At 45.6% G+C, this 25804-nt stretch overlaps 1 protein-coding gene across 1 annotated transcript; it reads right to left on the reverse strand.

The window, feature by feature from the left end:
* Window positions 1-8348: 8348 nt before the first annotated feature.
* On the reverse strand, window positions 8349-15178 carry LOC139535914 (plasticin-like). The gene is made up of 9 exons (XM_071335864.1): window positions 14470-15178; window positions 11714-11774; window positions 10962-11057; window positions 10530-10694; window positions 10309-10434; window positions 9832-10052; window positions 9692-9741; window positions 9422-9495; window positions 8349-9263 (listed from the first exon to the last, which is right to left on the reverse strand). The coding sequence occupies exons 1-9, from the start codon at window positions 15045-15047 to the stop codon at window positions 9165-9167; spliced, it is 1470 nt and encodes a 489-aa protein (XP_071191965.1). The 5' UTR covers window positions 15048-15178; the 3' UTR covers window positions 8349-9164.
* Between the last annotated feature and the right edge of the window lie 10626 nt (window positions 15179-25804).

A 25804-nucleotide genomic window follows, 5' to 3' on the forward strand; every position in this document is an offset into this window, starting at 1 on the left:
AACCACCCACAAAACCCAACAGAAAACAGGATACCTAAATATGGTTCCCAATCAGGGACAACGATTGACAGCTGCCTCTGATTGAGAACCATATCTGACTAAGGTCAGAACGTGACAGTACCCCCCCCCCCCCAAGGTGCGGACTCCGGCCGCAAAACCTGAACCTATAAGGAGGGTCTGGGTGGGCATCTGTCCGCGGTGACGGCTCTGGCGCGGGACGTGGACCCCACTCCACCATAGTCTTAGCCCGCTTAAGTGGCGTCTTTGGCGCGGCGACCCTCGCCGCCGACCTAGGACTGGGGACCCTAATAAAGGGCACCACTGGACTGAGGAGCGCCTCTGGACTGAGGGGCGCCTCTGGACTGAGGGGCAGCTCCGGACTGAGGGGCAGCTCCGGACTGAGGGGCAGCTCCGGACTGAGGGGCAGCTCCGGACTGAAGGGCAGCTCCGGACTGAAGGGCAGCTCCGGACTGAAGGGCAGCTCCGGACTGAAGGGCAGCTCCGGCGGCTCCTGACTGAAGGGCGGCTCAGGCGCCTCTGGAGTGAAGGGCGGCTCAGGCGCCTCTGGAGTGAAGGGCGGCTCAGGCGCCTCTGGAGTGAAGGGCGGCTCAGGCGCCTCTGGAGTGAAGGGCGGCTCAGGCGCCTCTGGACTGAAGGGCGGCTCAGGCGCCTCTGGACTGAAGGGCGGCTCAGGCGCCTCTGGACTGAAGGGCGGCTCAGGCGGCTCCTGACTGAAGGGCGGCTCAGGACAGACGGGCGGCCCTGGAGGGTCCGGACTGTAGGGAGGCTCTGGAGCGTCCGGACTGGAGGGACACACAGGATACTTGGTTCTTAGAACAGGCACAGTACTCACCAGGCTGGAGAGATCTACTGGAGGCCTGGTCCTTGGAGGAGGCACAGGATAGACCGGTCCGTGGAGGCGCCCTGGAGGTCTCGAACTAAGGGCCTGAACAACCCGTCCTGGCTGGATGTTGATTTTAGCCCGGCACTTGCGGGGCGCAGGCACAGGACGCACTGGGCTGTGCAGACCCACGGGAGACACAGTGCGTAGGGCTGGTGCCATATAACACGGACCGAGGAGACATAATGGAGACCAGATGCGCTGAGCAGGCTTCATCGCACCTGGCTCGATGCCCACTCTAGCCCGGCCGATACGAGGAGCGGCAATGTAACGTACCGGGCTAAGCACACGTACTGGAGACACCGTGCGCATCTCTGCATAACACGGTGCCTGCCCGGACCTCCTCTCTCCACGGAAAGCACGGGAAGTTGGCTCAGGTCTCCTACCTGACTTAGCCCCACTCCCCGTGTGCCCCCCCCAATACATTTTTGGGGCTGCCTCTCGGGCTTCCTTGCCAGCCGTGTCCCTTCATAACTCCGCTGTTCCTCTATTCTCCTGTATTTCTCCTCATAGTATCTCCGTTCTGCTTTCGCTGCCTCCAGCTCTGCCTTGGGGCGACGATATTCCCCAGCCTGTGTCCAGGGTCCTTCTCCGTCTAGAATCTCCTCCCATGTCCAAGAGTCCAGAACTCGCTGCTGCCCGATACCACGCTGCTTGGTCCTTTTTTGGTGGGTGGTTCTGTAACGCTCGTCGTGGTTGGAATGAGAAGAGGAGGACCAATGCGCAGCGTGGTAAGTATCCATTTTAATAAGAATACTTGAACAATGAACAAAAACAATAAACTGACAAACGACCGAGACAGTTCCGTATGGTGAAACACAGACACAGAAAATAACCACCCACCAAAACACAAAGGAAAACAGGCTACCTAAATATGGCTAAACACAGAAATAGACAACCTAGACATACAACATAGAATGCCCACCCACATCACACCCTGACCAAACAAAACATAGAAACATACAAAGCAATCTATGGTCAGGGCGTGACAGGTGATGTGGGGAGCCTTGGGCTAGAAACTCTTGTCTTTTTAATAATAATAATTTATAATAATTTATTACATTTCTATAGCACTTTTCATAGAATCTCAAAGCTCTAAAAGAAAAAAAAAGAAGAAAAAAAACAATATATCATGACAGGTCAACCAATAGAGGCCAAGTCTTTGAAAGCTGCATCCTCCAAAGATGGAGAAGGTCAGTTCATGGCTTGAGCGAAGGGAGCTAGACAGAGGATGGTAGATGATGGTGATGTAGTCTGCTGATGATCTTGTATTGGGCAAGTCTGGGAACCAGCCTGAATCTTATAGCCACTGGACTTCTTTTTATTATGGGGGTGGGGGGTTTACCACGGATCATAGAAATGCGCTGTTTTCACATACAGTGCCTTCAGAAAGTATTCAGACCCCTTGAATTTTTACCACATTTTGTTACATTACAGCCTTATTCTAAAATGGATTAAATAAACATTTTCCTCAGTGATCTACACACAATACCCCATAATGACAAATCGCAAACAGGTTTTTATACCTTTTAGCAAATGTATTAAAAATAAAAGACAGAAATACCTTATTTACATAAGTATTCAGACCCTTTGCTATGAGACTCGACATTGAGATCAGGTGCATCCTGTTTCAATTGATCATCCTTGAGATGTTTCTACAACTTGATTGGTGTCCACCTGTGGTAAATTCATTTGATTGGACATGATTTGGAAAGGCACACACCTGTCTATATAGCCAGACGGAAGCCATTCCTCAGTAAAAGACACATGACAGCCCACTTGGAGTTTGCCAAAAGGCACCTCAAGACTCTCAGACCATGAGAAACAAGATTTTCTGGTCTGATGAAACCAAGATTGAACTCTTTGGCCTGAATGCCAAGCGTCACGTCTGGAGGAAACCTGGCACCATCCCTACGGTGAAGCATGGTGGTGGCAGTATCATGCTGTGGAGATGTTTTTCAGCGGCATGGACTGGGAGACTAGTCAGGATCGAGTGAAAGATGAACGGAGCAAAGTACAGAGAGACCCTTGAGGAAAACATGCTCCAGAGCACTAAGGACCTCAGACTGGGGTGAAGGTTCACCTTCCAACAGCACAACGATCCTAAGCACACAGCCAAGACAACGCAGGAGTGGCTTCATTACAAGTCTCTGAATGTCCTTGAGTGGCCCAGCCAGAGCCTGCGATTGAACATCTCTGGAGAAACCTGAAAATAGCTGTGCAAATCAAATCAAAGTTCATTTGTCACGTGCGCCGAATACAACAGGTGTAGACCTTACAGTGAAATGCTTACTTACAGGCTCTAACCAATAGTGTGAAAAAAAGGTATGTGTGTGTGTGTGTCTGTGTGTAGGTAAGTAAAGAAATAAAATGACAGTAAAAAGACATTTGAAAATAACAGTAGCAAGGCTATATACAGACACCGGTTAGTCAGGCTTATTGAGGTAGTATGTACATGTAGGTATGGTTAAAGTGACTATGCATATATGATGAACAGAGAGTATCAGTAGCGTAAAAAGAGGGGTTGGCGGGTGGTGGGACACAATGCAAATAGTCCGGGTAGCCATTTGATTACCTGTTCAGGAGTCGTATGGCTTGGGGGTAAAAACTGTTGAGAAGCCTTTTTGTCATAGACTTGGCAATCCGATACCGCTTGCCATGCGGTAGTAGAGAGAACAGTCTATGACTGGGGTGGCTGGGGTCTTTGACAATTTCTAGGGCCTTCCTCTGACACCGTCTGGTGTAGAGGTCCTGGATGGCAGGCAGCTTTGCCCCAGTGATGTACTGGGCCGTACGCACTACCCTCTGAAGTGCCTTGCGGTCGGAGGCCGAGCAATTGCCGTACCAGGCAGTGATGCAACCGGTCAGGATGCTCTCGATGTTGCAGCTGTAGAACCTTTTGAGGATCTCAGGACCCATGCCAAATCTTTTTAGTTTCCTGAGGAGGAATAGGCTTTGTCGTGCCCTCTTCACGACTGTCTTGGTGTGTTTGGACCATTCTAGTTTGTTGTTGATGTGGACACCAAGGAACTTGAAGCTCTCAACCTGCTCCAATACAGCCCCGTCGATGAGAATGGGGTCGTGCTCGGTGCTCCTGTATTCCACAATCATCTCCTTAGTCTTGGTTACGTTCAGGGATAGGTTGTTGTTCTGGCACCACCCGGCCAGGTCTCTGACCTCCTCCCTATAGGCTGTCTCGTCGTTGTCGGTGATCAGGCCTACCACTGTTGTGTCGTCTGCAAACATAATGATGGTGTTGGAGTCGTTCCTGGCCATGCAGTTGTGGGTGAACAGGGAGTACAGGAGGGGACTGAGCATGCACCCGTGGGGAGTTCCAGTGTTGAGAATCAGCGTGGCAGATATGTTGCTACCTACCCTCACCACCTGGGGGCGGCCCGTCAGGAAGTCCAGGATCCAGTTGCAGAGGGAGGTGTTTAGTCCCAGGTTCCTTAGCTTAGTGAGGGTACTATGGTGTTGAACGCTGAGCTGTAGTCAATGAATAGCATTCTCACATAGGTGTTCCTTTTGTCCAGGTGGGAAAGGGCAGTGTGGAGTGCAATAGAGATTGCATCATCTGTGGATCTGTTTCGGCGGTATGCAAATTGGAGTGGGTCTAGGGTTTCTGGGATAATGGTGTTGTGAGCCATTACCAGCCTTTCAAAGCACTTCATGGCTACGGACGTGAGTGCTACGGGTCTGTAGTCATTTAGGCAGGTTGCTTTTATGTCCTTGGGCACAGGGACTATGGTGCTCTGCTTGAAACATGTTGGTATTACAGACTTAATCAGGGACATGTTGAAAATGTCAGTGAAGACACCTGCCAGTTGGTCAGCACATGCCCGGAGCACACGTCCTGGTAGTCCGTCTGGCCCCGCAGCCTTGTGTATGTTGACCTGTTTAAAGGTCTTACTCACGTCGGCTACGGGGAGCGTGATCACACAGTCATCCGGAACAGCTGATGCTCTCATGCATGCCTCAGTGTTGCTTGCCTCGAAGCGAGCATAGAAGTGATTTAGCTCGTCTGGTAGGCTCGTGTCACTGGGCAGCTCGCGGCTGTGCTTCCCTTTGTACTCTGTAATAATTTGCGAGCCCTGCCACATCCGACGAGCCTGTATTGACGTTTTGCCTGTTTGATGGATCGTTGCAGGGCATAGCGGGATTTCTTGTAAGCTTCCGGGTTAGAGTCCCGCACCTTGAAAGCGGAAGCTCTACCCTTTAGCTCAGTGTGAATGTTGCCTGTAATCCATGGCTTCTGGTTGGGGTATGTACGTACAGTCACTGTGGGGACGACGTCCTCGATGCACTTATTAATAAAGCCAGTGACTGATGTGGTGTATTCTTCAATGTCATCGGAAGAATCCCGGAACATGTTCCAGTCTGTGATAGCAAAACAGTCCTGTATCATATGACCACTTTTTTATAGACCGAGTCACTGGTGCTTCCTGCTTTCATTTTTGCTTGTAAGCAGGAATCAGGAGGATAGAGTTGTGGTCGGATTTACCAAATGGAAGGTGAGGGAGAGCTTTGTACGCGTCTCTGTGTGTGGAGTACAGGTGATCTAGAATTTTTTTCCCTCTGGTTGCACATGTTGATAGAGATTTGGTAGAACTGATTTAAGTTTCCCTGCATGAAAGTCTCCGACCACTAGGAGCGCCGCCTCTAGGTGAGTGGTTTCCTGTTTGCTTATTTCCTTATACAGCTGACTGAGTGCGGTGTTAGTGCCAGCATCTGTTTGTGGTGGTAAATAAACAGCCACGAAAAGTATAGCTGAGAACTCTCTAGGCAAGTAGTGTGGCCTGCAATTTATCACAATATACTCTACTTCAGGCGGTAGTGGATCGGTTCTCCAAGGCCGCCCATTTCATCCCTCTCCCCAAACTACCCTCTGCCAAGAAGACGGCCCAGCTCATTATCAGCACGTCTTCTGGATCCATGGACTCCCGGTGGACATTGTCTCTGACCGGGGTTCTCAGTTCTCGTCTCAGTTCTGGAAGGCGTTCTGCACTCTTATTGGATCATCGGCCAGCCTATCCTCCGGATTCCATCCCCAATCCAACGGCCAGTTGGAGCGAGCTAACCAGGACCTGGAAACCACCCTAAGATGCCTGGTCTCAACCAACCCACTACCTGGAGCCGGCAACTTGTCTGGGTGGAGAATGCCCGGAACACCCTTCCCTGTTCAGCCACGGGACTCTCCCCTTTTGAGTGCTCCATGGGGTATCAGCCTCGGCTCTTCCCAGAACAAGAGCAGGAAGTCAATGTACCCTCGGCCCAGATGTTCGCCCGCCACTGCTGACGTACCTGGAGAAGAGCTCGGGCAGCACTTCTCAAGACCAACTCCAGGTATCATCAACAAGCGGATCGCCGCCGGACTCCAGCTCCACGTTACCGCATTGGGCAGAGGGTATGGCTTTCCACACAGGACCTGCCCCTTCGGGTGGAGTCCCGCAAACTGTCCCTCCATTCATTGGTCCTTTTCCCGTCTCTAAGAGTCCTTAGTTCCACTGCTGTCCGTCTCTTGTTACCCCATACCTTCCGTATTCACCCTACTTTCCATGTGTCTAGGATTAAGCCCCTCTCTCACAGCCCTTTGTCTTCTGTCTCCAGGCCCACCCCTCCTCCCCTTGTCATCGATGGCCAGCCGGCATACACGGTGAGACACCTCCTGGGTGTTCGACCACGGGGCTGGGGTTTCCAGTACCTGGTTGACTGGGAGGGTTACGGCCCGGAGGAGAGGTGCTGGGTTCCCACTAGAGACATCCTGGATCCAGCCTTCATCGCCGACTTCCAACGCCGACACCCCGGTCAACCAGTTATGCGCCCAGGTAGGATGCCAGGTGGCGCCCTTAGAGGGGGGGTACTGTCATGCTCTGATCTGTTTCACCTGTCCTTGTGCTTGTCTCCACCCCCTCCAGGTGTCGCTTATTATCCCTGGTGTATTTATCCCTGTGTTTCCTGTCTCTCTGTGCCAGTTCGTCTTGTTTGTCAAGTCAACCAGCGTTTTTGTGTCTCAGCTCCTGCTTTTTCCAGTGTCTCTTTTCTCGCCCTCCTGGTTTTGACCCTTGCCTGTTGTGACTCTGAGCCCGCCTGCCTGACCACTCTGCCTGCCCCTGACCTCGAGCCTGGCTATCGTCTTGTACCGTTTGAACTCTGACCTGGTTACTGAACCCTTGCCTGCCCTGACCTCGAGCCTGCCTATCGTCTTGTACAGACCTGGTTTATGAACTATCGCCTGTACCCAACCTGCCTTTTGCCTACCCCCTTCTACTATAATAAATATCGGAGCTCAACCATCTGCCTCCTGTGTCTGCATTTGGGTCTCGCTTTGTGCCCTTATACAATGTATTGAATTGACCACAATCAAGTTGTAGAAACATCTCAAGGATGATCAATGGAAACAGGATGCACCTGAACTCAATTTCAAGTCTCATAGCAAAGTGTCTGAATACTTATGTAAATAAGGTATTTCAGTTTTTTTATTTGTAATACATTTGCAAACATTTCCCCAAAACTTTTTTCGCTTTGTCATTATGTGGTATTGTGTGTAGATTGATGAAGAAAATGTTTTATTTAATGAATTTTAGAATAAGGCTGTAATGTAACAAAATGTGGAAAATGTCAAGAGGTCTGAATACTTTCTGAATGCACTGTATGTACATGTAGGTATGGGTAAAAGTGACTACGCAATAAGGATAGATAATAAACAGAGTAGCAGCAGCGTGTGTGCGTGTGTGTGTGCGTGTGCGTGTGTGTGTGTGTGTGTGTGTGTGTGTGTGTGTGTGTGTGTGTGTGTGTGTGTGTGTGTGTGAGAGAGACTACAATATGCATGTGCATGTGTGTTTTGTGTGTGTGAGAGTTCATGTATTGTGTGAGTGTATGTGTGTGTTGAAGTGTCAGTGTATGTGTGAGTCTGTTAAGTCCCAGGGTTCTTAGTTTAGTGATGCATTTGAAGGGCACTATGGTGTTGAATGCTGAGTTATAGTCAAGGAACAACATTCTCAAATAGGTGTTCCATTTGTCCAGGTGGGAAAGGGCAGTGTGGAGTGCAATAGAGATTGTGTCATCTGTGGATCTATTGGGGCGGTATACGTATTGGAGTGGGTCTAGGGTGTCTACGAGGATGGTGATGATGTGAGCCATGACCAGCATTTCAAAACACTTCATGGCTACAGACTTGAGTGCTACGGGTCGATAGTCATTTAGACAGGTTACCTTGGTGTTCTTGGGCACAGAGACTATGGTGGTCTGCTTGAAATATGTAGGTATTACAGACTGGGTCAGGGAGAGGTTGAAAATGTCAGTGAAGACGTGTGGATGTACTAATAAAATCTTTATTGGGGGGGCCTATTCTAGAGGGGGCTTCAGCACTGTCTCGCCCCTCCTTGGAGCTGCCCATGGGTAGTAATATGAGAGGAATACACATGAATGACAAGACAAACTCCATAGCTCTGTTCCATTTGACTTTAATTGCATTTGTATTGTTTTTAATTCTCTATAGCTGTCAGAAACACACATTCTCATATGTTCGCATAGCACATTTCCCTGTCAGGGTTTTGTATTTTGAGCAGAGTGCAATGTGCAGAGTATGTGGTGCAGCAAGTGCAGTATTCTACCATCAATCCCATTGGTGGTCCCGCTATACCGAGACATTTTCCCTTTCAAACGGTTCCTTATTGATGTCCACTGTCTCTCAAAGCTACATCAGATTGTGTCCTTCTACTGGAGAGAATGTCAGAGAAAAACTTTTTCTGTGGAGGGGTCACTAAAACCCTGTTGCTTTGTTATGCCACTTTCTATTTCCCCTTGGTGAACGATAAGTTCAGCTACAAAACATGTTATGTAAGGGATTTCAATGTAAATTAAGGCCTCAAGTGATGTATCAATAAAAATGTTTGATTTGCAGCAGGAGCTACTCAAGTTTGCGTTCATTCACTGCTTGATAGCACTATCGTGTCTGTGTATGCTCATGTAAGGCTCTCTTTGTCTTTTTTCTTCAATGAGGAATGATCGGTTATTAAAAGTAACCCCACGGTCACATCCTGTGACTAAGTTTGCTATCTAAGAGATTTCTTAAAGTTTTAACATTGCACAAATATCTACTACAGGCACTCTGCTCAACAGAAAATATCTGTTAAAGGGTGAAAGGTGAGAAGCAATTAAGGAGCTTTAAACTATTTATTTTACTTCTTGCTTTTCTTGTTTCCATCTTTTGTGTTGTATTGTTACATCTAAATCTGGAACAGGCGATTGGTACCTAACTATTCTAGTCATCCCTGCCATTTCTATCATGGTCCCTGTCATTCCTGCCATGGCTGCCATCCATCTCGCTCCTCTCCTTCTCAGTCTTTGACTCCTTCACCACCTGGAGGAATAGAAGAAGCGAAACAGACCTCAGTCAAATTACATCACTTACAGCAAGTGATGTATAGTGAAATTACACGGTATAGTAAATATCATCATGGAGATATGGAAAGTATGGAACACATTTTCTTGATACCAGGAAATGTTTAGAATGTTTACCTCTCCATCACGAGTCTCCACTGTCTTAATCACCACAGGCTTCCTTTTAGGGGTGTCTGGGGTGTGGTCATAGGCTATGAGGGGATAAGTCCGATTTAGTAACATTGATACTGTGCATGATCATTTATATCAATTTAATAAATTATGAATATGTTAAATCTAAAGATAATACTGACAAGTATCTGTGTATTTGCGTGGAGAAGGAAATAAAGTAATAGTAGAAGAGAGAGAAAAAAATACTAGTATTATTGGCAATATGATGTATCTCACCCCTATCACCACTACGGCCGTACTGGGAGGGATGCATGGGAACAATAATCCTAAAGAGAAATTAAGCAATAGGATGTTATCTCAGCAACATGTTCATAATCAAACACAAGTAAGGATGTCCTAACCCTTATCCTCCTCACCTGCTCTCCTCTCCCTCCAGCAGCTTGCGGTAAGTGGCGATCTCTATGTCCAGGGCCATCTTGACATTGAGCAGGTCCTGGTACTCCCTCAGGTGGCGGGCCATCTCGTCCTTCAGGTGGTGTATCTCCTCCTCCAGGCGACCCACGTTGTCCTGGTAGTTATTGGCCTCCATGCCAAACTGGCCTTCCATCTCACGCATCTGCCTCAGCAGAGCCTCGTTCTGAAAAATACACACATACTGTACATATGAGGACAATTGTTTTGGGAAGTTTCGGTGGGAGATTTTTGGGGGAGGAAATTATGAGGGATTTTTCTCACTCGCATCATCCTCTACTTACATGCATGACCCACTTGGGTGATTCATGGCTGGCAGCCATTTTGGGCTAAGCCTGAGATCAATGTACTCTAGTTCCTCACTCAGCCAGTGTAAACTGGGGGTGATTACAGATAAATAGGAAGGTTCTGTGAGGCCTCACCGTGCTCTTCAGTGCATCGATCTCACAGTTGAGGGACTGCATCTGCCTCCTGTGCTCATTTTGCTCCTGCTTGGCCTGCCTCAGAGCATCAGTGTTACGTTTGGCAGAGTCCGTCAGGTCAGCAAACTTCGGTAGCACAGAAAGAACACACAAATAAGGACAGGTGTTACTCTGCGTGTGTGCATGCATGAGTGTGTGTCTGTGTATTGTTCCCCCCTCACCTTGGACTTGTACCACTCCTCAGACTCATGCATGTTCTTGGAGGCGATGTTCTCGTACTGGGCCCTGATGTCCTTGAGGGCAGCAGCCAGGTCAGGCCTGGCAGTCTGTTCCACCTCCATCTTCATCTGCTGGGTCTGGACACTCACCTGCACGTCCTGGATCTCCTGAAAAGACCGCAGAGCAAGTGAGAGGTTTAGTGGGAAAAAAGGCCTCTAAATGGCAGGTACAATCCAGATAGGTATGATGCAAATCAACTTTAGTGAACTATTCACAAAAATATGTACAAAAATAAATGCAAGTAGGAGCAGATCAGCATACCAAATTACAGGTAATACACCAGGACCATAACATGACCATCAGGACTACAGTTTGATTGTTATCCATCACAAAGATCATGATTTGTGCTCGACCATCTCAGCAGCGGCATCTACCTCTTCATGCAGCTTTTTGAGGAACTCAATCTCATCCATCAGAGACTCGATCTTCCTCTCCAGCTCCAGGCGAGACAGAGTTGCATCATCCACATCCTGGTTTTAGATCAAAGTACTATTAGTAAGTAATTCATCAACCCCCAAACAGGTAAACAAATGTTTTTGTCTTGGTTAGATAACACTGAACAGTGGGTAGGTTGCATATGGTAATATATCAACAATGCAGTGCTATCAATATTGTGTTTTGTCATTGTTATAACCCACTGGGCACAGACGTCAATTCAACGTCTATTCCACGTTGGTTCAACGTAATTTCATTGCAATGACGTGGAAACAATGTTGATTCAACCAGTGTGTGCACAGTGGGAAGTATCCTGGGTTGTATTCATTCGTGCACACTGTTGCAAACCGTAGAATAATGTTTTGCAATGAAAACAAGCATTTCTTATTGGAGAAGTTCAGATTAGTTCCTAACCGTTTCAGCCTGTTTGTTTCTGTTTGGTTCTTAGTGAATATACCCCTGATTTCCGGGTTCTCAGAGCTGCCATGTTATCATAATAATCAGCTCTATCTCAGCGAACCAGAAGATGTCACTGTTATGCAGGGCTATGAGGAAAAATATGCTTTGGGTTGGGCCCTGACATCATAACTGGTGTGTGATTCAATCAGACTTTTACAGTCAACTATCGACTCGCTGCCCAAAATATTGATTTGGTGTACAGTGTGATGGTTTGAGTCTAGGGTGTGTTTACTTTGCGGAAGACAATCAGGTTACTCTCAGCCTCAGCCCTCTTCTGATTTTCCTCATCCAGCCTGTATGAAGAGGGTGGGGGGTTAGGGTGTGGTCACACATACAAGGAGAACATATATCTTACAATCACGCATAGGCCTACTGTTGTAAATTCATGTTGTAATTTCATGTTATCTATTTAGGGGACTCCTTAGAATAAATAAATACATTAATGGAAAAAATATATACATTACATGAAATATATAAGACAATATATTTTGTAGTTAATAAACACACATCCTCTGTATCTCTTTATGGCACTTAATAACTGTTTTATATCGTTTACAATGCTTGGGCTTTAGTCTAGGTTAAGTCCTGCTCTGGACAAAGGAAGCTGAAGCATTGGGACAGGGCTGAACACAGTGCTAATTGCATAAGTGCTATCCAAGGTGTCATCCCAAATGGCACACTATTCCCTATATAGTGCATCCCCTATATGGCTCTGATCAAGAGTAGAGCATTAGATAGGGAATAGGGTGTAATTTGGGAAACAGACCAAATATGTCTGACTGGGTATCATAGGCCTCCTCTGGAAGAAGCATCAGCTGGCAAAAGAAGCCTCTGGATCAATTTGGTAATTCACAAGTCCTGTAAAAGGGTTAGGGTTAGCGTATCCAATGGGGTCAGCAGATGCTACTCCAAACAAATTTTGGCAAATCACTTGTTAGAGGTCATGTGGACTGCACACACCCTGCTTTAATCCTGATAGCTCTGGGCATTCTGCCGCCAAAGATAAAACTATGTAAGCCTATAGTATACTGACTGGTCTGACTAAGCCTTCCCTTTCCCAAACGTGAAATATACTTTATGCTGCCTCATCTCATCTTTAATTCATGCCGTGTTGCAGGGGTCCTTTTTTCCTAATGGGGTCCCTGGCACTGTCCCATCAGCACAAGGAGACACTGAACACCCACCCCCTAATGGAGCCACTTTCATTGAGTCACATAGATTCTTCCAGATACAATTTTCTCCCCGCCTACACTCCATTTCCCAACCCCTCCTCCTCTTCCTTCTCTTCCGCCTCCTCCCTCTCTCATCACTCTCCCTACTTCTTTCCTGGCTCCACCTTGTGCACAGTCTATCCATCCTCTTCTGTCATCTATCTCTCTCTCTCTCTCTCTCTCTGGGTCAGGGATGTGTATGTGTATTTACATGTAGCTAGTGTGTGTCTACAGAAATTGTTCCGATAATCTAAGTAACACTAGTGGGGGAAAATACTGTTTCCCATAACTGGTTGTCTGATTCTTCTAAATGTTAACTTTCATAGCTAAATATTGTGATTTGGTTTGAAAGGGCTGATGGAACTGCAGCGTAATTTCGAATTACTTGTGTTATTGTGTCTATATTTAAATTCCATGCATGCAGGGACTTTCATCTTCCTTTTAATTAAATGTGTTTCATTTAATAAAACTGCATGTACTGGATGTGGGGGTTTGCTGCCTCATCTCATCTTTAATTCATGCTGTGTCACAGGGTTCCTTTTTTTCCCAATGGTGTCCCCTGGCACCGCCCCATCAACACAAGGAGACACTAACACCCACCCATAATGGAGCCACTCCTATTCAATCACATTGATTTAACCAGATGCTATTTTTCTCTGCGCCTACACAGCCTCTCCCCACCTCTCCTCCTCTTCCTCCTCTTATGCCCCCTCCCTCTCTTATCCCCCTCCCTACTTTTTTCCTGGCGCCACCCTGTGCGCAGTCTATCCATCCTCCTCTTCTGTCATCTCTCTCTCTCTCTTTAGGGCCGGGAATAGACATGGGGAGTGTTTGTGGACTAATATGTAACTAGTATGTCTACAGAAATTTTTCCGATAATCTAACTCAAATGGGGAACAATACTGTTTCCCATAACTAGTTGTTTGAATTTTCTCAAATTTAAGTTTCAAAGCAAAGCATTGTGGTTTGGTATGAAAGGGCTGACAGAACTGCAACATCATTTCAAATCAAATGTACTGTGTCCATATTTACATCCAATGCATGCAGGAAGTTTCATCTTCCTTTTAACTACATTTCTTGATTTAACAGATTTAATAAAATAATCTGCAGATGCTCAACAAATGCTGAGATGTTCAGGGAAAGTTTGTAAATACTACTAATGTAGACATGTTTGGCTAATGTACAAATGTTCTGCTACTGTATCCAATGCATTGTTTTCCTTGGTGTCCCATTCGTTGCTTGGTTATGATATGCTGAAGCACTTCATCTTGTTTCTTTGTTGGATCCTGTCCATTGCCATGACATTCAGCATGCACACACACACACACACACACACACACACTGCAGTAAACCACAGTGTGGTAGTATGCTGCGGTGCTTTTGTTTCCGTCCTTCCAAAGTGCCACGCCCCAGCTAGACAACCACTGCTGAGGGGAGAGTGGTGGTGATGTGGTGAAAGTCACAGACTGTCCACAGTCATACGCCCTGCCCATGTCCCCTCCCTGACAGGCTCTGCCCGGAATGTGTCAATCAACATCAAAGCCCAAAAACAGCCAGTCCCCTGCCACCTCTGCCAACTTTCTAAAATACACTTCCAATTGTTACACCCCCCTTTCCAAACACCACTACCACCCAAAATGTATCTGCGTCACTCATGTACATCCACAACTATAACCCCCCACCTTCCTTACCCTAACCCTCACTTCCCAAATCTACCCAAACATCCTCCATACCCCACCCCATACTAACCTCCCTCTCCCTCCTCTGTGTCACCCACCTCTGTTTGAGGAGGTTCATGTCTTCGGCCAGGTTGTCCCTCTCAACCTGGTACTGGTCCCTCTCCTTGCCCACGTGGTCCAGCTGGCGCCTCAGCTCCCTCAACTCCTCCTGGAAGAGCTCGGTGGCCCGGTTGGGCTTTCCCTCCTGCAGCTGGCCCTTGAACTGGCTCAGCTCTTGCTGCAGCCCGCTGTTCTGCTGCTCCAGGTAGTGCACCTTGTCAATGAAGCTGGCGAAGCGGTCGTTGAGGTCCTGCAGCTCCACCTTCTCGTTGCTGCGGGTGGCCAGGAACTCGGCGTTGACCGCATCAGCCAGCTGGAAGTCAACCTTTTCGTAGGTGAGACGGGGCAGCTGAGTGCTGGAGTGCTGCCGCTGCTGGTGGTGGTAGTTGGAGGAGCGAGAGGACACCACGGGCGACATGGAGCGCATGTAGCGCCCACTGGACATTGGCTTGCGGGAGTTGACAGACGAGTAGGAAGGAGAGTAGGAGGACATGGAGATGGGGTTGGGTACCCCGAACGTGCGGCGATAAGAAGTGGAGGCGCGGCCTGAGTGGTGGATCATTGAAGGGTGGCTCATGGTTGAGGTTTGGTGGTCTCTAATTCTGCTAACTATCTAATTTTTACTATCTATCTGTCTAGCTCTCCTTCTTGCTGTCTCTCTTTGTTGGAGCCAAAGGTGCCTCGGAGCAGGGAGTGAAGCAACAGGACGTCCGACTGAGGAGTGCCGGAGCTTTTATACACACGACATCCCATCCTCCTCACCCCCACCCCCGCTGCCTCTCTGCAAACAGCTCCTCCTCACCCCCACCCTCCCTCCCTCTTTTCTAGTCTCCAGATCCCCTGCCTCCTTCCTCTATCCATCACTCCTCAACATACATGCAGTCTTAGGCCACACCCCGGCCTACAGTAGCAGGCCCTCCTCCCTCCCTGTGTTTTCTTTCTCTCTCTCTCTCTCATTTCCCATCTGCCCCTCCCTTTTATCCGTAGCACATGGCAGGAGGCCAAACTGTCTCCCACGTTAATGCCTCTATCTCTAAAGATGGCTCCATCGCCAAGCCCACCTCCCTCTCCTCACCTTGACAGCTGATACAGTGTATCCTCTGTAGGATGCTGTGTCCACTCCCTGCAATTCTTTCTCCACTTTTCCTCTCTTGATTTATCAGTACATCTCCTCCTGTTGCTCTGTCCCACTCCTTATCACCATCCTCTTCTCTTTCACTGTTGATGTCCTTAATTTACTGTTACTGTAATGGTAGATATACATAAGTGATATCATCAATGTGATTATGTAAGACATTTTAAAGTTGTTCAACAAAGTAGTTTGTCCAAATAAATCCCAAAACAAAAAAATTATTTATTATTCAGGTTCTTATATCACAAAGCTCATTTGGTTATCACTGCAGAGCTGAATGTGTTTCCTCGCTCTGTCTCTTCCCTTTATTTCCACTGTAATGGAATATTATATTGATATTCTGGGAGGCGAGGGCAGAGCAACTACGGTGCAATTCTATCCCGCATGGCTAGTGTGCACTGACTGGTATCGAGTGATCTGTGTTTGAATCCTATTTTGGAAATTAGGATTGGCGAGATCTCCTCAGCAGCTGAACAGATTTCAGAGGAACACTTTGTTTTGTGTGGATCCAGTCATGTCCTCTGAGCCCAGACACAATGACAACATCAACATTTAGCATTTTCATTTTTTTGTGGGTACTTCGGGTAAATCATATTTTTATTGTAACAAAAATAGTAAAATACATAATGCTTAACCTACAGTACATGGGTAGACTCTGGACTGAGTAAGGGACAGATCGAAATTTACTGGGGAGGGGTAGTCCAAACATTTTTTGTTGTTTTGTGAAGAGTTGTGTGTTTTTTTTATTGGTCACAGGGGAGGGTAGTGCGTTTTTTACCTGGTTTGCATTCGCTTTTCTGCTCGTATTTTCCCTATAAACAATGGCTTGACTTACTTTTGATATTACCCTAATAAAGGTTAGAAACATTTGTGAAGGTTTGGTATGGGGTGACTATAATTAAGCTTTAGCTATTTGTCACGCCCTGACCTGAGAGAGACGTTTTATTTCTCTATTTGGTTAGGTCAGGGTGTGATGTGGGGTGGGCATTCTATTTGTTGTATTTCTTTGTGTTTGGCAGAGTGTGGTTCCCAATCAGAGGCAGCTGTCGATCGTTGTCTCTGATTGGGAATCATACTTAGGCAGCCTGTTTTGCCACCTTAGTTGTGGGTAGTTGTTTTTTGTATAGTTTATGCACTTTACAGAACTGTTTTGGTTTTCACTCTTGTTTATTTTGTTCGAGTGTTTTGTGATCAAATAAAATCATGAACACTTACCACGCTGCGCTTTGGTCCGATCCTCATTACGACGAGAGCCGTGACACTATTGCAGGCCTATGATATGAAGGCAGAGAGCCGTGACACTACTGCAGGCCTATGATATGAAGGCAGAGAGCCGTGACACTATTGCAGGCCTATGATATGAAGGCAGAGAGCCGTGACACTATTGCAGGCCTATGATATGAAGGCAGTGCGCCCCGGTGCTCCAACTGACTCTGACAGTTGAACTTGAGAAGAAGTCTGTTTCAGGCCTACCAGAGTTACTCCTATTTTTAAAAATATATATTTTTATTTAACTAGGCAAGTCAGTTAAGAACAAATTCTTATTTACAATGACAGCCTACCCGGACGGCCAAACCCGGACAACGCTGGGCCAATTGTGCGCCGCCCTATGGGACTCCCAATCACAGCCAGATGTGATTCAGCCTGGATTCGAACCAGGGACCGTATAATCTAACAATATAATCGAAAATTAACAAATTAGCCTCCTTCTGAATGTCTATATCTGTATAGCAGACACAGTAGCCATCTGACATAAATAAATGCATGTCAGCGTCAGCGTATCTCTATCGCTCTCTCTGGGGTTAGGCCTAAGCTTCTCTACATATACAGTGGGGAGAACAAGTATTTGAGACACTGCCGATTTTGCCGATTTTCCTACTTACAAAGCATGTAGAGGTCTGTCATTTTTATCATAGGTACACTTCAACTGTGAGAGACGGAATCTAAAACAAAAATCCTGAATATCACATTGTATGATTTTTAAGTAATTAATTTGCATTTTATTGCATGACATAAGTATTTGATCACCTACCAACCAGTAAGAATTCCGGCTCTCACAGACCTGTTAGTTTTTCTTTAAGAAGCCCTCCTGTTCTCCACTCATTACCTGTATTAACTGCACCTGTTTGAACTCGTTACCTGTATAAAAGACACCTGTCCACACACTCAATCAAACAGACACCAACTTCTCCATAATGGCCAAGACCAGAGAGCTGTGTAAGGACATCAGGGATACAATTGTTGACCTGCACAAGGCTGGGATGGACTACAGGACAATAGGCAAGCAGCTTGGTGAGAAGGCAACAACTGTTGGCGCAATTATTAGAAAATGGAAGAAGTTCAAGATGACGGTCAATCACCCTCGGTCTGGGGCTCCATGCAAGATCTCACGATCTCATGATCTCTCAAGATCATAAGAAAGGTGAGGGATCAGCCCAGAACTACACGGCAGGACCTGGTCAATGACCTGAAGAGAGCTGGGACCACAGTCTCAAAGAAAACCATTAGTTACACACTACGCCGTGATGGATTAAAATCCTGCAGCGCACGCAAGGTCCCCCTGCTCAAGCCAGCGCATGTCCAGGCCCGTCTGAAGTTTGCCAATGACCATCTGGGTGATCCAGAGGAGGAATGGGAGAAGGTCATGTGGTCTGATGAGACAAAAATAGAGCTTTTTAGTCTAAACTCCACTCGCCGTGTTTGGAGGAAGATGAAGGATGAGTACAACCCCAAGAACACCATCCCAACCGTGAAGCATGGAGGTGGAAACATCATTCTTTGGGGATGCTTTTCTGCAAAGGGGACAGGACGACTGCACCGTATTGAGGGGAGGATGGATGGGGCCATGTATCGCGAGATCTTGGCCAACAACCTCCTTCCCTCAGTAAGAACATTGAAGATGGGTCGTGGCTGGGTCTTCCAGCATGACAACGACCCGAAACACACAGCCAGGGCAACTAAGGAGTGGCTCCGTAAGAAGCATCTCAAGGTCCTGGAGTGGCCTAGCCAGTCTCCAGACCTGAACCCAATAGAAAATCTTTGGAGGGAGCTGAAAGTCCGTATTGCCCAGCGACAGCCCCGAAACCTGAAGGATCTGGAGAAGGTCTGTATGGAGGAGTGGGCCAAAATCCCTGCTGCAGTGTGTGCAAACCTGGTCAAGAACTACAGGAAACATATGATCTCTGTAATTGCAAACAAAGGCTTCTGTACCAAATATTAAGTTCTGCTTTTCTGATGTATCAAATACTTATGTCATGCAATTAAATGCAAATTAATTACTTAAAAATCATACAATGTGATTTTCTGGATTTTTGTTTTAGATTCCGTCTCTCACAGTTGAAGTGTACCTATGATAAAAATTACAGACCTATACATGCTTTGTAAGTAGGAAAACCTGCAAAATCGGCAGTGTATCAAATACTTGTTCTCCCCACTGTATATATACTGTATATATACAGTACCAGTCAAAAGTTTGAACACACCTACTCATTCCAGTTTGTTTTTATCGTTCATGTTTTCTACATTGTAGAATAATAGTGAAGACATCAAAACCACGAAATAACACATATGGAATCATGTAGTAACCAAAAAGTGTTAAAGAAATCAAAATATATTTTATATTTGAGATTCTTCAAAGAAGCCACTCTTTGTCTTGATGACAGCTTTGCACACTCTTGGCATTCTCTCAAGCAGCTTCACCTGGAATGCTTTTCCAACAGTCTTGAAGGAGTTCCCACATATGCTGAGCACTTGTTGGCTGCTTTTCCTTAACTGTGCAGTCCAACTCATCCCAAACCATCTCAATAGGGTTGAGGTGATTGTGGAGGCCAGGTCATCTGATGCAGCACTCCATCACTCTCCTTCTTGGTCAAATAGCCCTTACACAATCTGGAGGGGTGTTGTGTCATTGTCAGTTGAAAAACAAATGATAGTCCCACTAAGCGCAAACCAGATGGGATGGAGTATCGCTGCAGAATACTATGGTAGCCATGCTGGTTAAGCGTGCCTTGAATTCTAAATAAATCACAGACAGTGTCACCAGCAAAGCACCCCCACACCATCACACCTCCTCCTCTATGCATCATGGTGGGAACCACACATGCGGAGATCATCCATTCACCTACTCTGCGTCTCACAAAGACACGGCGGTTGGAACCAAAAATCTCAAATTTGGACTACTCATACCAAAGGACAGATTTTTACTGTCTAATGTTCATTGCTCGTGTTTCTTGGCCCAAGCAAGTCTCTTCTTATTGGTGTCCTTTAGTAATGGTTTATTTGCAGCAATTCGACCATGAATGCCTGATTCACACAGTCACATCTGAACAGTTGATGTTGAGATGTGTCTGTTACTTGAACGCAAAGCATTTATTTGGGAAGCAATTTCTGAGGCTAGTAACTCTAATGAACTTATCCTCTACAGCAGAGGTAACTCTGTGTCTTCCTTTGATGTGGCGGTCCTCATGAGAGCCAGTTTCATCATAGTGCTTGATGGTTTTTGCGACTGCACTTGAAGAAACTTTCAAAGTTCTTGAAATTTTCCACATTGACTGACCTTCATGTCTTAAAGTAATGATGAACTGTCGTTTCTCTTTGCTTAGTTGAGCTTTTCTTGCCATAATATGGACTTGGTCTTTTACCAAATAGGGCTATCTTCTGCATTCCACCCCTACCTTGTCACAACACAACTGATTGGCTCAAACGCATTAAGAAGGAAAGAAATTCCACAAATTAACTTTTAACATTTACATTTACATTTAAGTCATTTAGCAGACGCTCTTATCCAGAGCGACTTACAAGTTGGTGCATTCACCTTATGATGTCCAGTGGAACAACCACTTTACAATAGTGCATCTAACTCTTTTAAGGGGGGGGGGGGTTAGAAGGATTACTTTATCCTATCCTAGGTATTCCTTAAAGAGGTGGTGTTTCAGGTGTTTCCGGAAGGTGGTGATTGACTCCGCTGACCTGGCGTCGTGGGGGAGTTTGTTCCACCATTGGGGTGCCAGAGCAGCGAACAGTTTTGACTGGGCTGAGCGGGAGCTGTACTTCCTCAGAGGTAGGGAGGCGAGCAGGCCAGAGGTGGATGAAGGTAGTCAAGGCACACCTGTTAATTTAAATGCATTCCAGGTGACTACCTCATGAAGCTGGTTGAGAGAATGCCAAGAGTTTGCAAAGCTGTCATCAAGAGAAAGGGTGGCTACTTTGAAGAATCTCAAATATAAAATATATTTTGATTTGTTTAACACTCTTTTGGTTACTACATGATCCCATATGTGTTATTTCATAGTTTTGATGTCTTCACTATTATTCTACAATGTAGAAAATAGACAAAATAAAAATAAAAACCCTTGAATGAGTAAGTGTGTCCAAACTTTTGACTGGTACTGTATATTAAAATATTAATATCATAGAGTGGACACCTAAGCCTACTGTATAGGCCTATGCATGCAATTAACTTATATATTTAGTGCTCAAATCCCTGACAGCTGAACCGTGAGGTGACCAATTATGATTTTAGGAAAGTAGCCTCGAAACACAAGGAATACTGTTTTTGTAGTTTGTTATTGCTGTTTTTAAGGGCACGTAAACATTGTCACACCCTGATCTGTTTCACCTGTCTTTGTGCTTGTCTCCACCCCTGTTCAGGTGTCGCCCATCTTCCTCATTATCCCCAGTGTATTTATACCTGTGTTCTCTGTTTGTCTGTTGCCAGTTCGTTTTGTTACGTCTAGCATTTTTTTCAGTGCTCCTTTCTGTCTCTAGTTCCTATTCGTCTGGAGGTTGAGCATTTTTTCGTCTCTATCTATTTAATTGTATATGTACAGTGCATTCAGAAAGTATTCAGACCCCTTGACTTTTTACCACATTTTGTTACGTTACAGCCTTATTCTAAAATGGATTACATTTTTATTAAATCATCATCAATCTACACACAATACCACACAAAGACAAAGCAAAAACAGTTTTTTGTAATTTATACATTGTTTATCAATGTATAAAGAAAATTCAACAGAAATACCTTATTTACATAAGCATTCAGACCATTTGCCATGAGACTGGAAATTGAGCTCAGGTGCATCCTGTTTCCATTTATCATCCTTGAGATGTTTCTACAACTGGATTGGAGTCCACCTGTGCTAAATTCAATTGATTGGACAAGATTTGGAAAGGCACAACTGTCTACATAAGATCCCACAATTGACAGTGCATGTCAGAGCAAAAACCAAGCCACGATGTCCAAGGAATTGTCTGTAGAGCTCCGAGACAGGATTGTGTCAAGGCACAGGTTTGGGGAAGGGTACCAAAAAATGTCTGCAGCATTGAAGGTCCCCAAGAACACAGTGGCCTCCATCATTCTTAAATGGAAGAAGTTTGGAACCACCAAGACTCTTCCTAGAGCTGGCAACCTGGCCAAACTGAGCAATCGGGGGAGAAGGGACTTGGTCAGGGAGGTGACCAAGAACCTGATGGTCACTCTGAATGAGCTCTAGAGTTCCTCTGTGGAGATGGGATAACCTTCCAGAAGGACAACCATCTCTGCAGTACTCCACCAATCAGGCCTTTATGGTAGAGTGGCCAGACGGAAGCCACTCCTCAGTAAAAGGCACATGACAGCCCGCTTGGAGTTTGCCAAAAGGCACCCAAAGACAAGATTCTCTAGTCTGATGAAGCAAGATTGAACTCTTTGGCCTGAATGCCAAGCATCACATCTGGAGGAAACCTGGCAACATCCCTTCGGGGGAAGCATAGTGGTGGCAGCATCATTCTTTGGGGATGTTTTTCAGCTGCAGTGACTGGGAGACTAGTCAGGATCGAGGCGAAGATGAATGTAGCAAAGTACAGAGAGATCCTTGATGAAAACCTGCTCCAGAGTGCTCAGGACCTTAGACTGGGAGGAAGGTTCACCTTCCAACAGGACAACGACCCTAAGCAAACAGCCAAGACAACGCAGGAGTGGCTTCGGGACAAGTCTCTAAATGTCCTCGACTGGACTCCATCACCTCCTTGATTACCTGCCCTATATACAGTTGAAGTCGGAAGTTTACATAACCTTAGGTTGGAGTCATTAAAACTAGTTTTTCAACCACTCCACAAATTTCTTCTTAACAAACTATAGTTTTGGCAACTCGATTAGGACATCTACCTTGTGCATGTCACAAGTCATTTTTCAAACAATTGTTTACAGACAGATTACTTCACTTATAATTCACTGTATCACAATTCCAGTGGGTCAGAAGTTTACATACTCTAAGTTGACTGTGCCTTTAAACAGCTTGGAAAATTCCAGAAAATGATGTCATGGCTTTAGAAGCTTCCGATAGGCTAATTGACATCATTTGAGTCAATTGGAGGTGTAACTGTGGATGTATTTCAAGGCCTACCTTCAAACTCAAACTTTGTTTGACATCATGGGAAAATCAAAAGAAATCAGCCAAGACCTCAGAAAAATAATTGTAGACCTCCACAAGTCGGGTTCATCCTTGGGAGCAATTTCCAAACGCCTGAAGGTACTACGGTCAACTGTACAAATAATAGTACGCAAGTATAAACACCATGGGACGACGCAGCCGTCATACCGCTCAGGAAGGAGACGCGTTCTGTCTCCTAGAGATGAACGTACTTTGGTGCGAAAAGTGCAAATCAATCCCAGAACAACAGCAAAGGACCTTGTGAAGATGCTGGAGGAAACGGGTACAAAAGTATCTATATCCACAGTAAAATGAGTCCTATATCGACATAACCTGAAAGGCCGCTTAGCAAGGAAAAAGCCACTGCTCCAAAACCGCCATAAAAAAGCCAGACAACAGTTTGCAACTGCACATGGGGAGAAAGATCGTACTTTTTGGAGAAATGTCCTCTGGTCTGATGAAACAAAATAGAACTGTTTGACCATAATGACCATAGTTATGTTTGGAGGAAAAAGGGGGAGGCTTGCAAGCCGAAGAACACCATCCCAACCATGAAGCACGGGGGTAGCAGCATCATGTTGTGGGGGTGCTTTGCTGCAGGTGGGACTGGTGCACTTCACAAAATACATGGCATCATGAGGCAGGAAAATTATGTGGATATATTGAAGCAACATCTCAAGACATCAGTCAGGAAGTTAAAGCTTGGTCACAAATGGGTCTTCCAAATGGACAATGACCCCAAGCATACTTCCAAAGTTGTGGCAAAATGGCATAAGGACAACAAAGTTAAGGTATTGGAGTGGCCATCACAAAGCCCTGACCTCAATCCTATAGAACATTGTGGGCAGAACTGAAAAAGCGTGTGCAAGCAAGGAGGCCTCAAACCTGACTCGGTTACACCAGCTCTGTCAGGAGGAATCAAGAGGAGGCCAAAATTCACCCAACTTGTTGTGGAAGGCTACACGTAACGTTTGACCCAAGTTAAACAATTTAAAGGCAATGCTACCAAATACTAATTGAGTGTATGTAACTTTCTGACCCACTGGGAATGTGATGAAAGAAATAAAAGCTGAAATAAATCATTCTCTACTATTATTCTGACATTTCACATTCTTAAAATAAAGTGGGGATCCTAACTGACCTAAGACAGGGAATTTTTACTAGGATTAAATGTCAGGAATTGTGAAATACTGAGTTTAAATTTATTTGTCTAAGGTGTATGTAAACTTCTGACTTCAACTGTATGTCACTCCCTTTGGTTCCTTCCCCAGGTGTCATCTGACCACTTCCGTATTGAGCGAGTCACTGGTACTTCCTGCTTTAGTTTTTGCTTGTAAGCAGGAATCAGGAGGATAGAATTATGGTCAGATTTGCCAAATGGAGGGCGAAGGAGAGCTTTGCATGGATCTCTGTGTGTGGAGTAAAGGTGGTCTAGAGTTGTTTTTCTTCTCTGGTTGCACATGTGACATGCTGGTAGAAATTAGGTAAAATGGATTTAAGTTTGCCTGCAGTAAAGTCCCCGGCCACTAAGAGCGCCGCCTCTGGATGAGCATTTTCTTGTTTGCTTATGGCCTTATACAGCTGGTTGAGTGCGTTCTTAATGCCAACATTGGTTTGTGATGGTAAATAGACACCATGAATAATATTAATGAGAACTCTCTTGGTAGATAGTGTGGTCTACAGCTTATCATAAGGTACTCTACCTCAGGCAAGCAATACCTCGAGACTTCTTTAATATTAGCACAAGCTGTTATTGACAAAAAGACACACACCCCCACCCCTCGTCTTACCAAACGTAGCTTCTCTGTCCTGCCGATGCATGGAAAATCCCCCAGCTCTATATTATCCGTGTCGTCGTTCAGCCACGACTCATGAACTCACGACTCATGAAACATAAGATATTACAGTTTTTAATGTCCTGTTGGTAGGATAATCTTGATGATCGTAGATCATCCATTTTGTTTTCCAATGATTGCACGTTGGCCAATAGAACAGATGGCAGTGGGGGGTTTACTCACTCGCCTACGAATTCTCAGAAGACAGCCCGACCTCCGCCGCCTTTTTCTCTATCTTTTCTTCATGCAAATGATAGGGATTTGGGCCCGTTCCTGAGAAAACAGTAAATCCTTCGCTTTGGACTCGTTAAAGTTATTTTCGGTCATAAAAGACGGTAGGAGCAACATTATGTACAAAATAAGTAAAAATATAAGTTACAAACAACGAGAAAAAACGAACAAAATAGCACAGTTGGTTAGGAGCACGTAAAATGGCAGCCATCCCCCCTGGCGCTATTATAGTCCTGTCTGCAGAGAATAATGGGAGAAACTCCCCAAATACAGGTGTGCCAAGCTTGTAGCGTCATTCCCAAGAAGACTCAAGGCTGTAATCACTGCCAAAGGTGCATCAACAAAGTACTGAGTAAACGGTCTGAATACTTTTGTAAATGTCATATTTCCGGGGGGGGTTTTCTTTGTTTATTTAGCAAAAATTTGGGAAAACCTGTTTTTGCTTTGTCATTATGCGCTATTGTGTGTAGATTGATGAGGGGGAAAACTATTTAATACATTTTAGAATAATGCTGTAACCTAACAACATGTGGAAAAAGTCAAGGGGTCTGAATACTTTCCGAAGGCACTGTATATGTAAAAAATAGGGACCACAATGGAAATAAGTCCCCGACTTTATTCTGCCAATTGACGAATGGAAAGAGACATGTTACAAAACCCCAAAAAGTTTAACAACATTCAGAGATTGTCAAGCCAAGCTTTGATACTGGGTAAGCCTACAAGG

The sequence above is a fragment of the Salvelinus alpinus genome, chromosome 12 (assembly GCF_045679555.1).
Source record: "Salvelinus alpinus chromosome 12, SLU_Salpinus.1, whole genome shotgun sequence".
NCBI classification, from domain to species: Eukaryota; Metazoa; Chordata; class Actinopteri; order Salmoniformes; family Salmonidae; genus Salvelinus; species Salvelinus alpinus.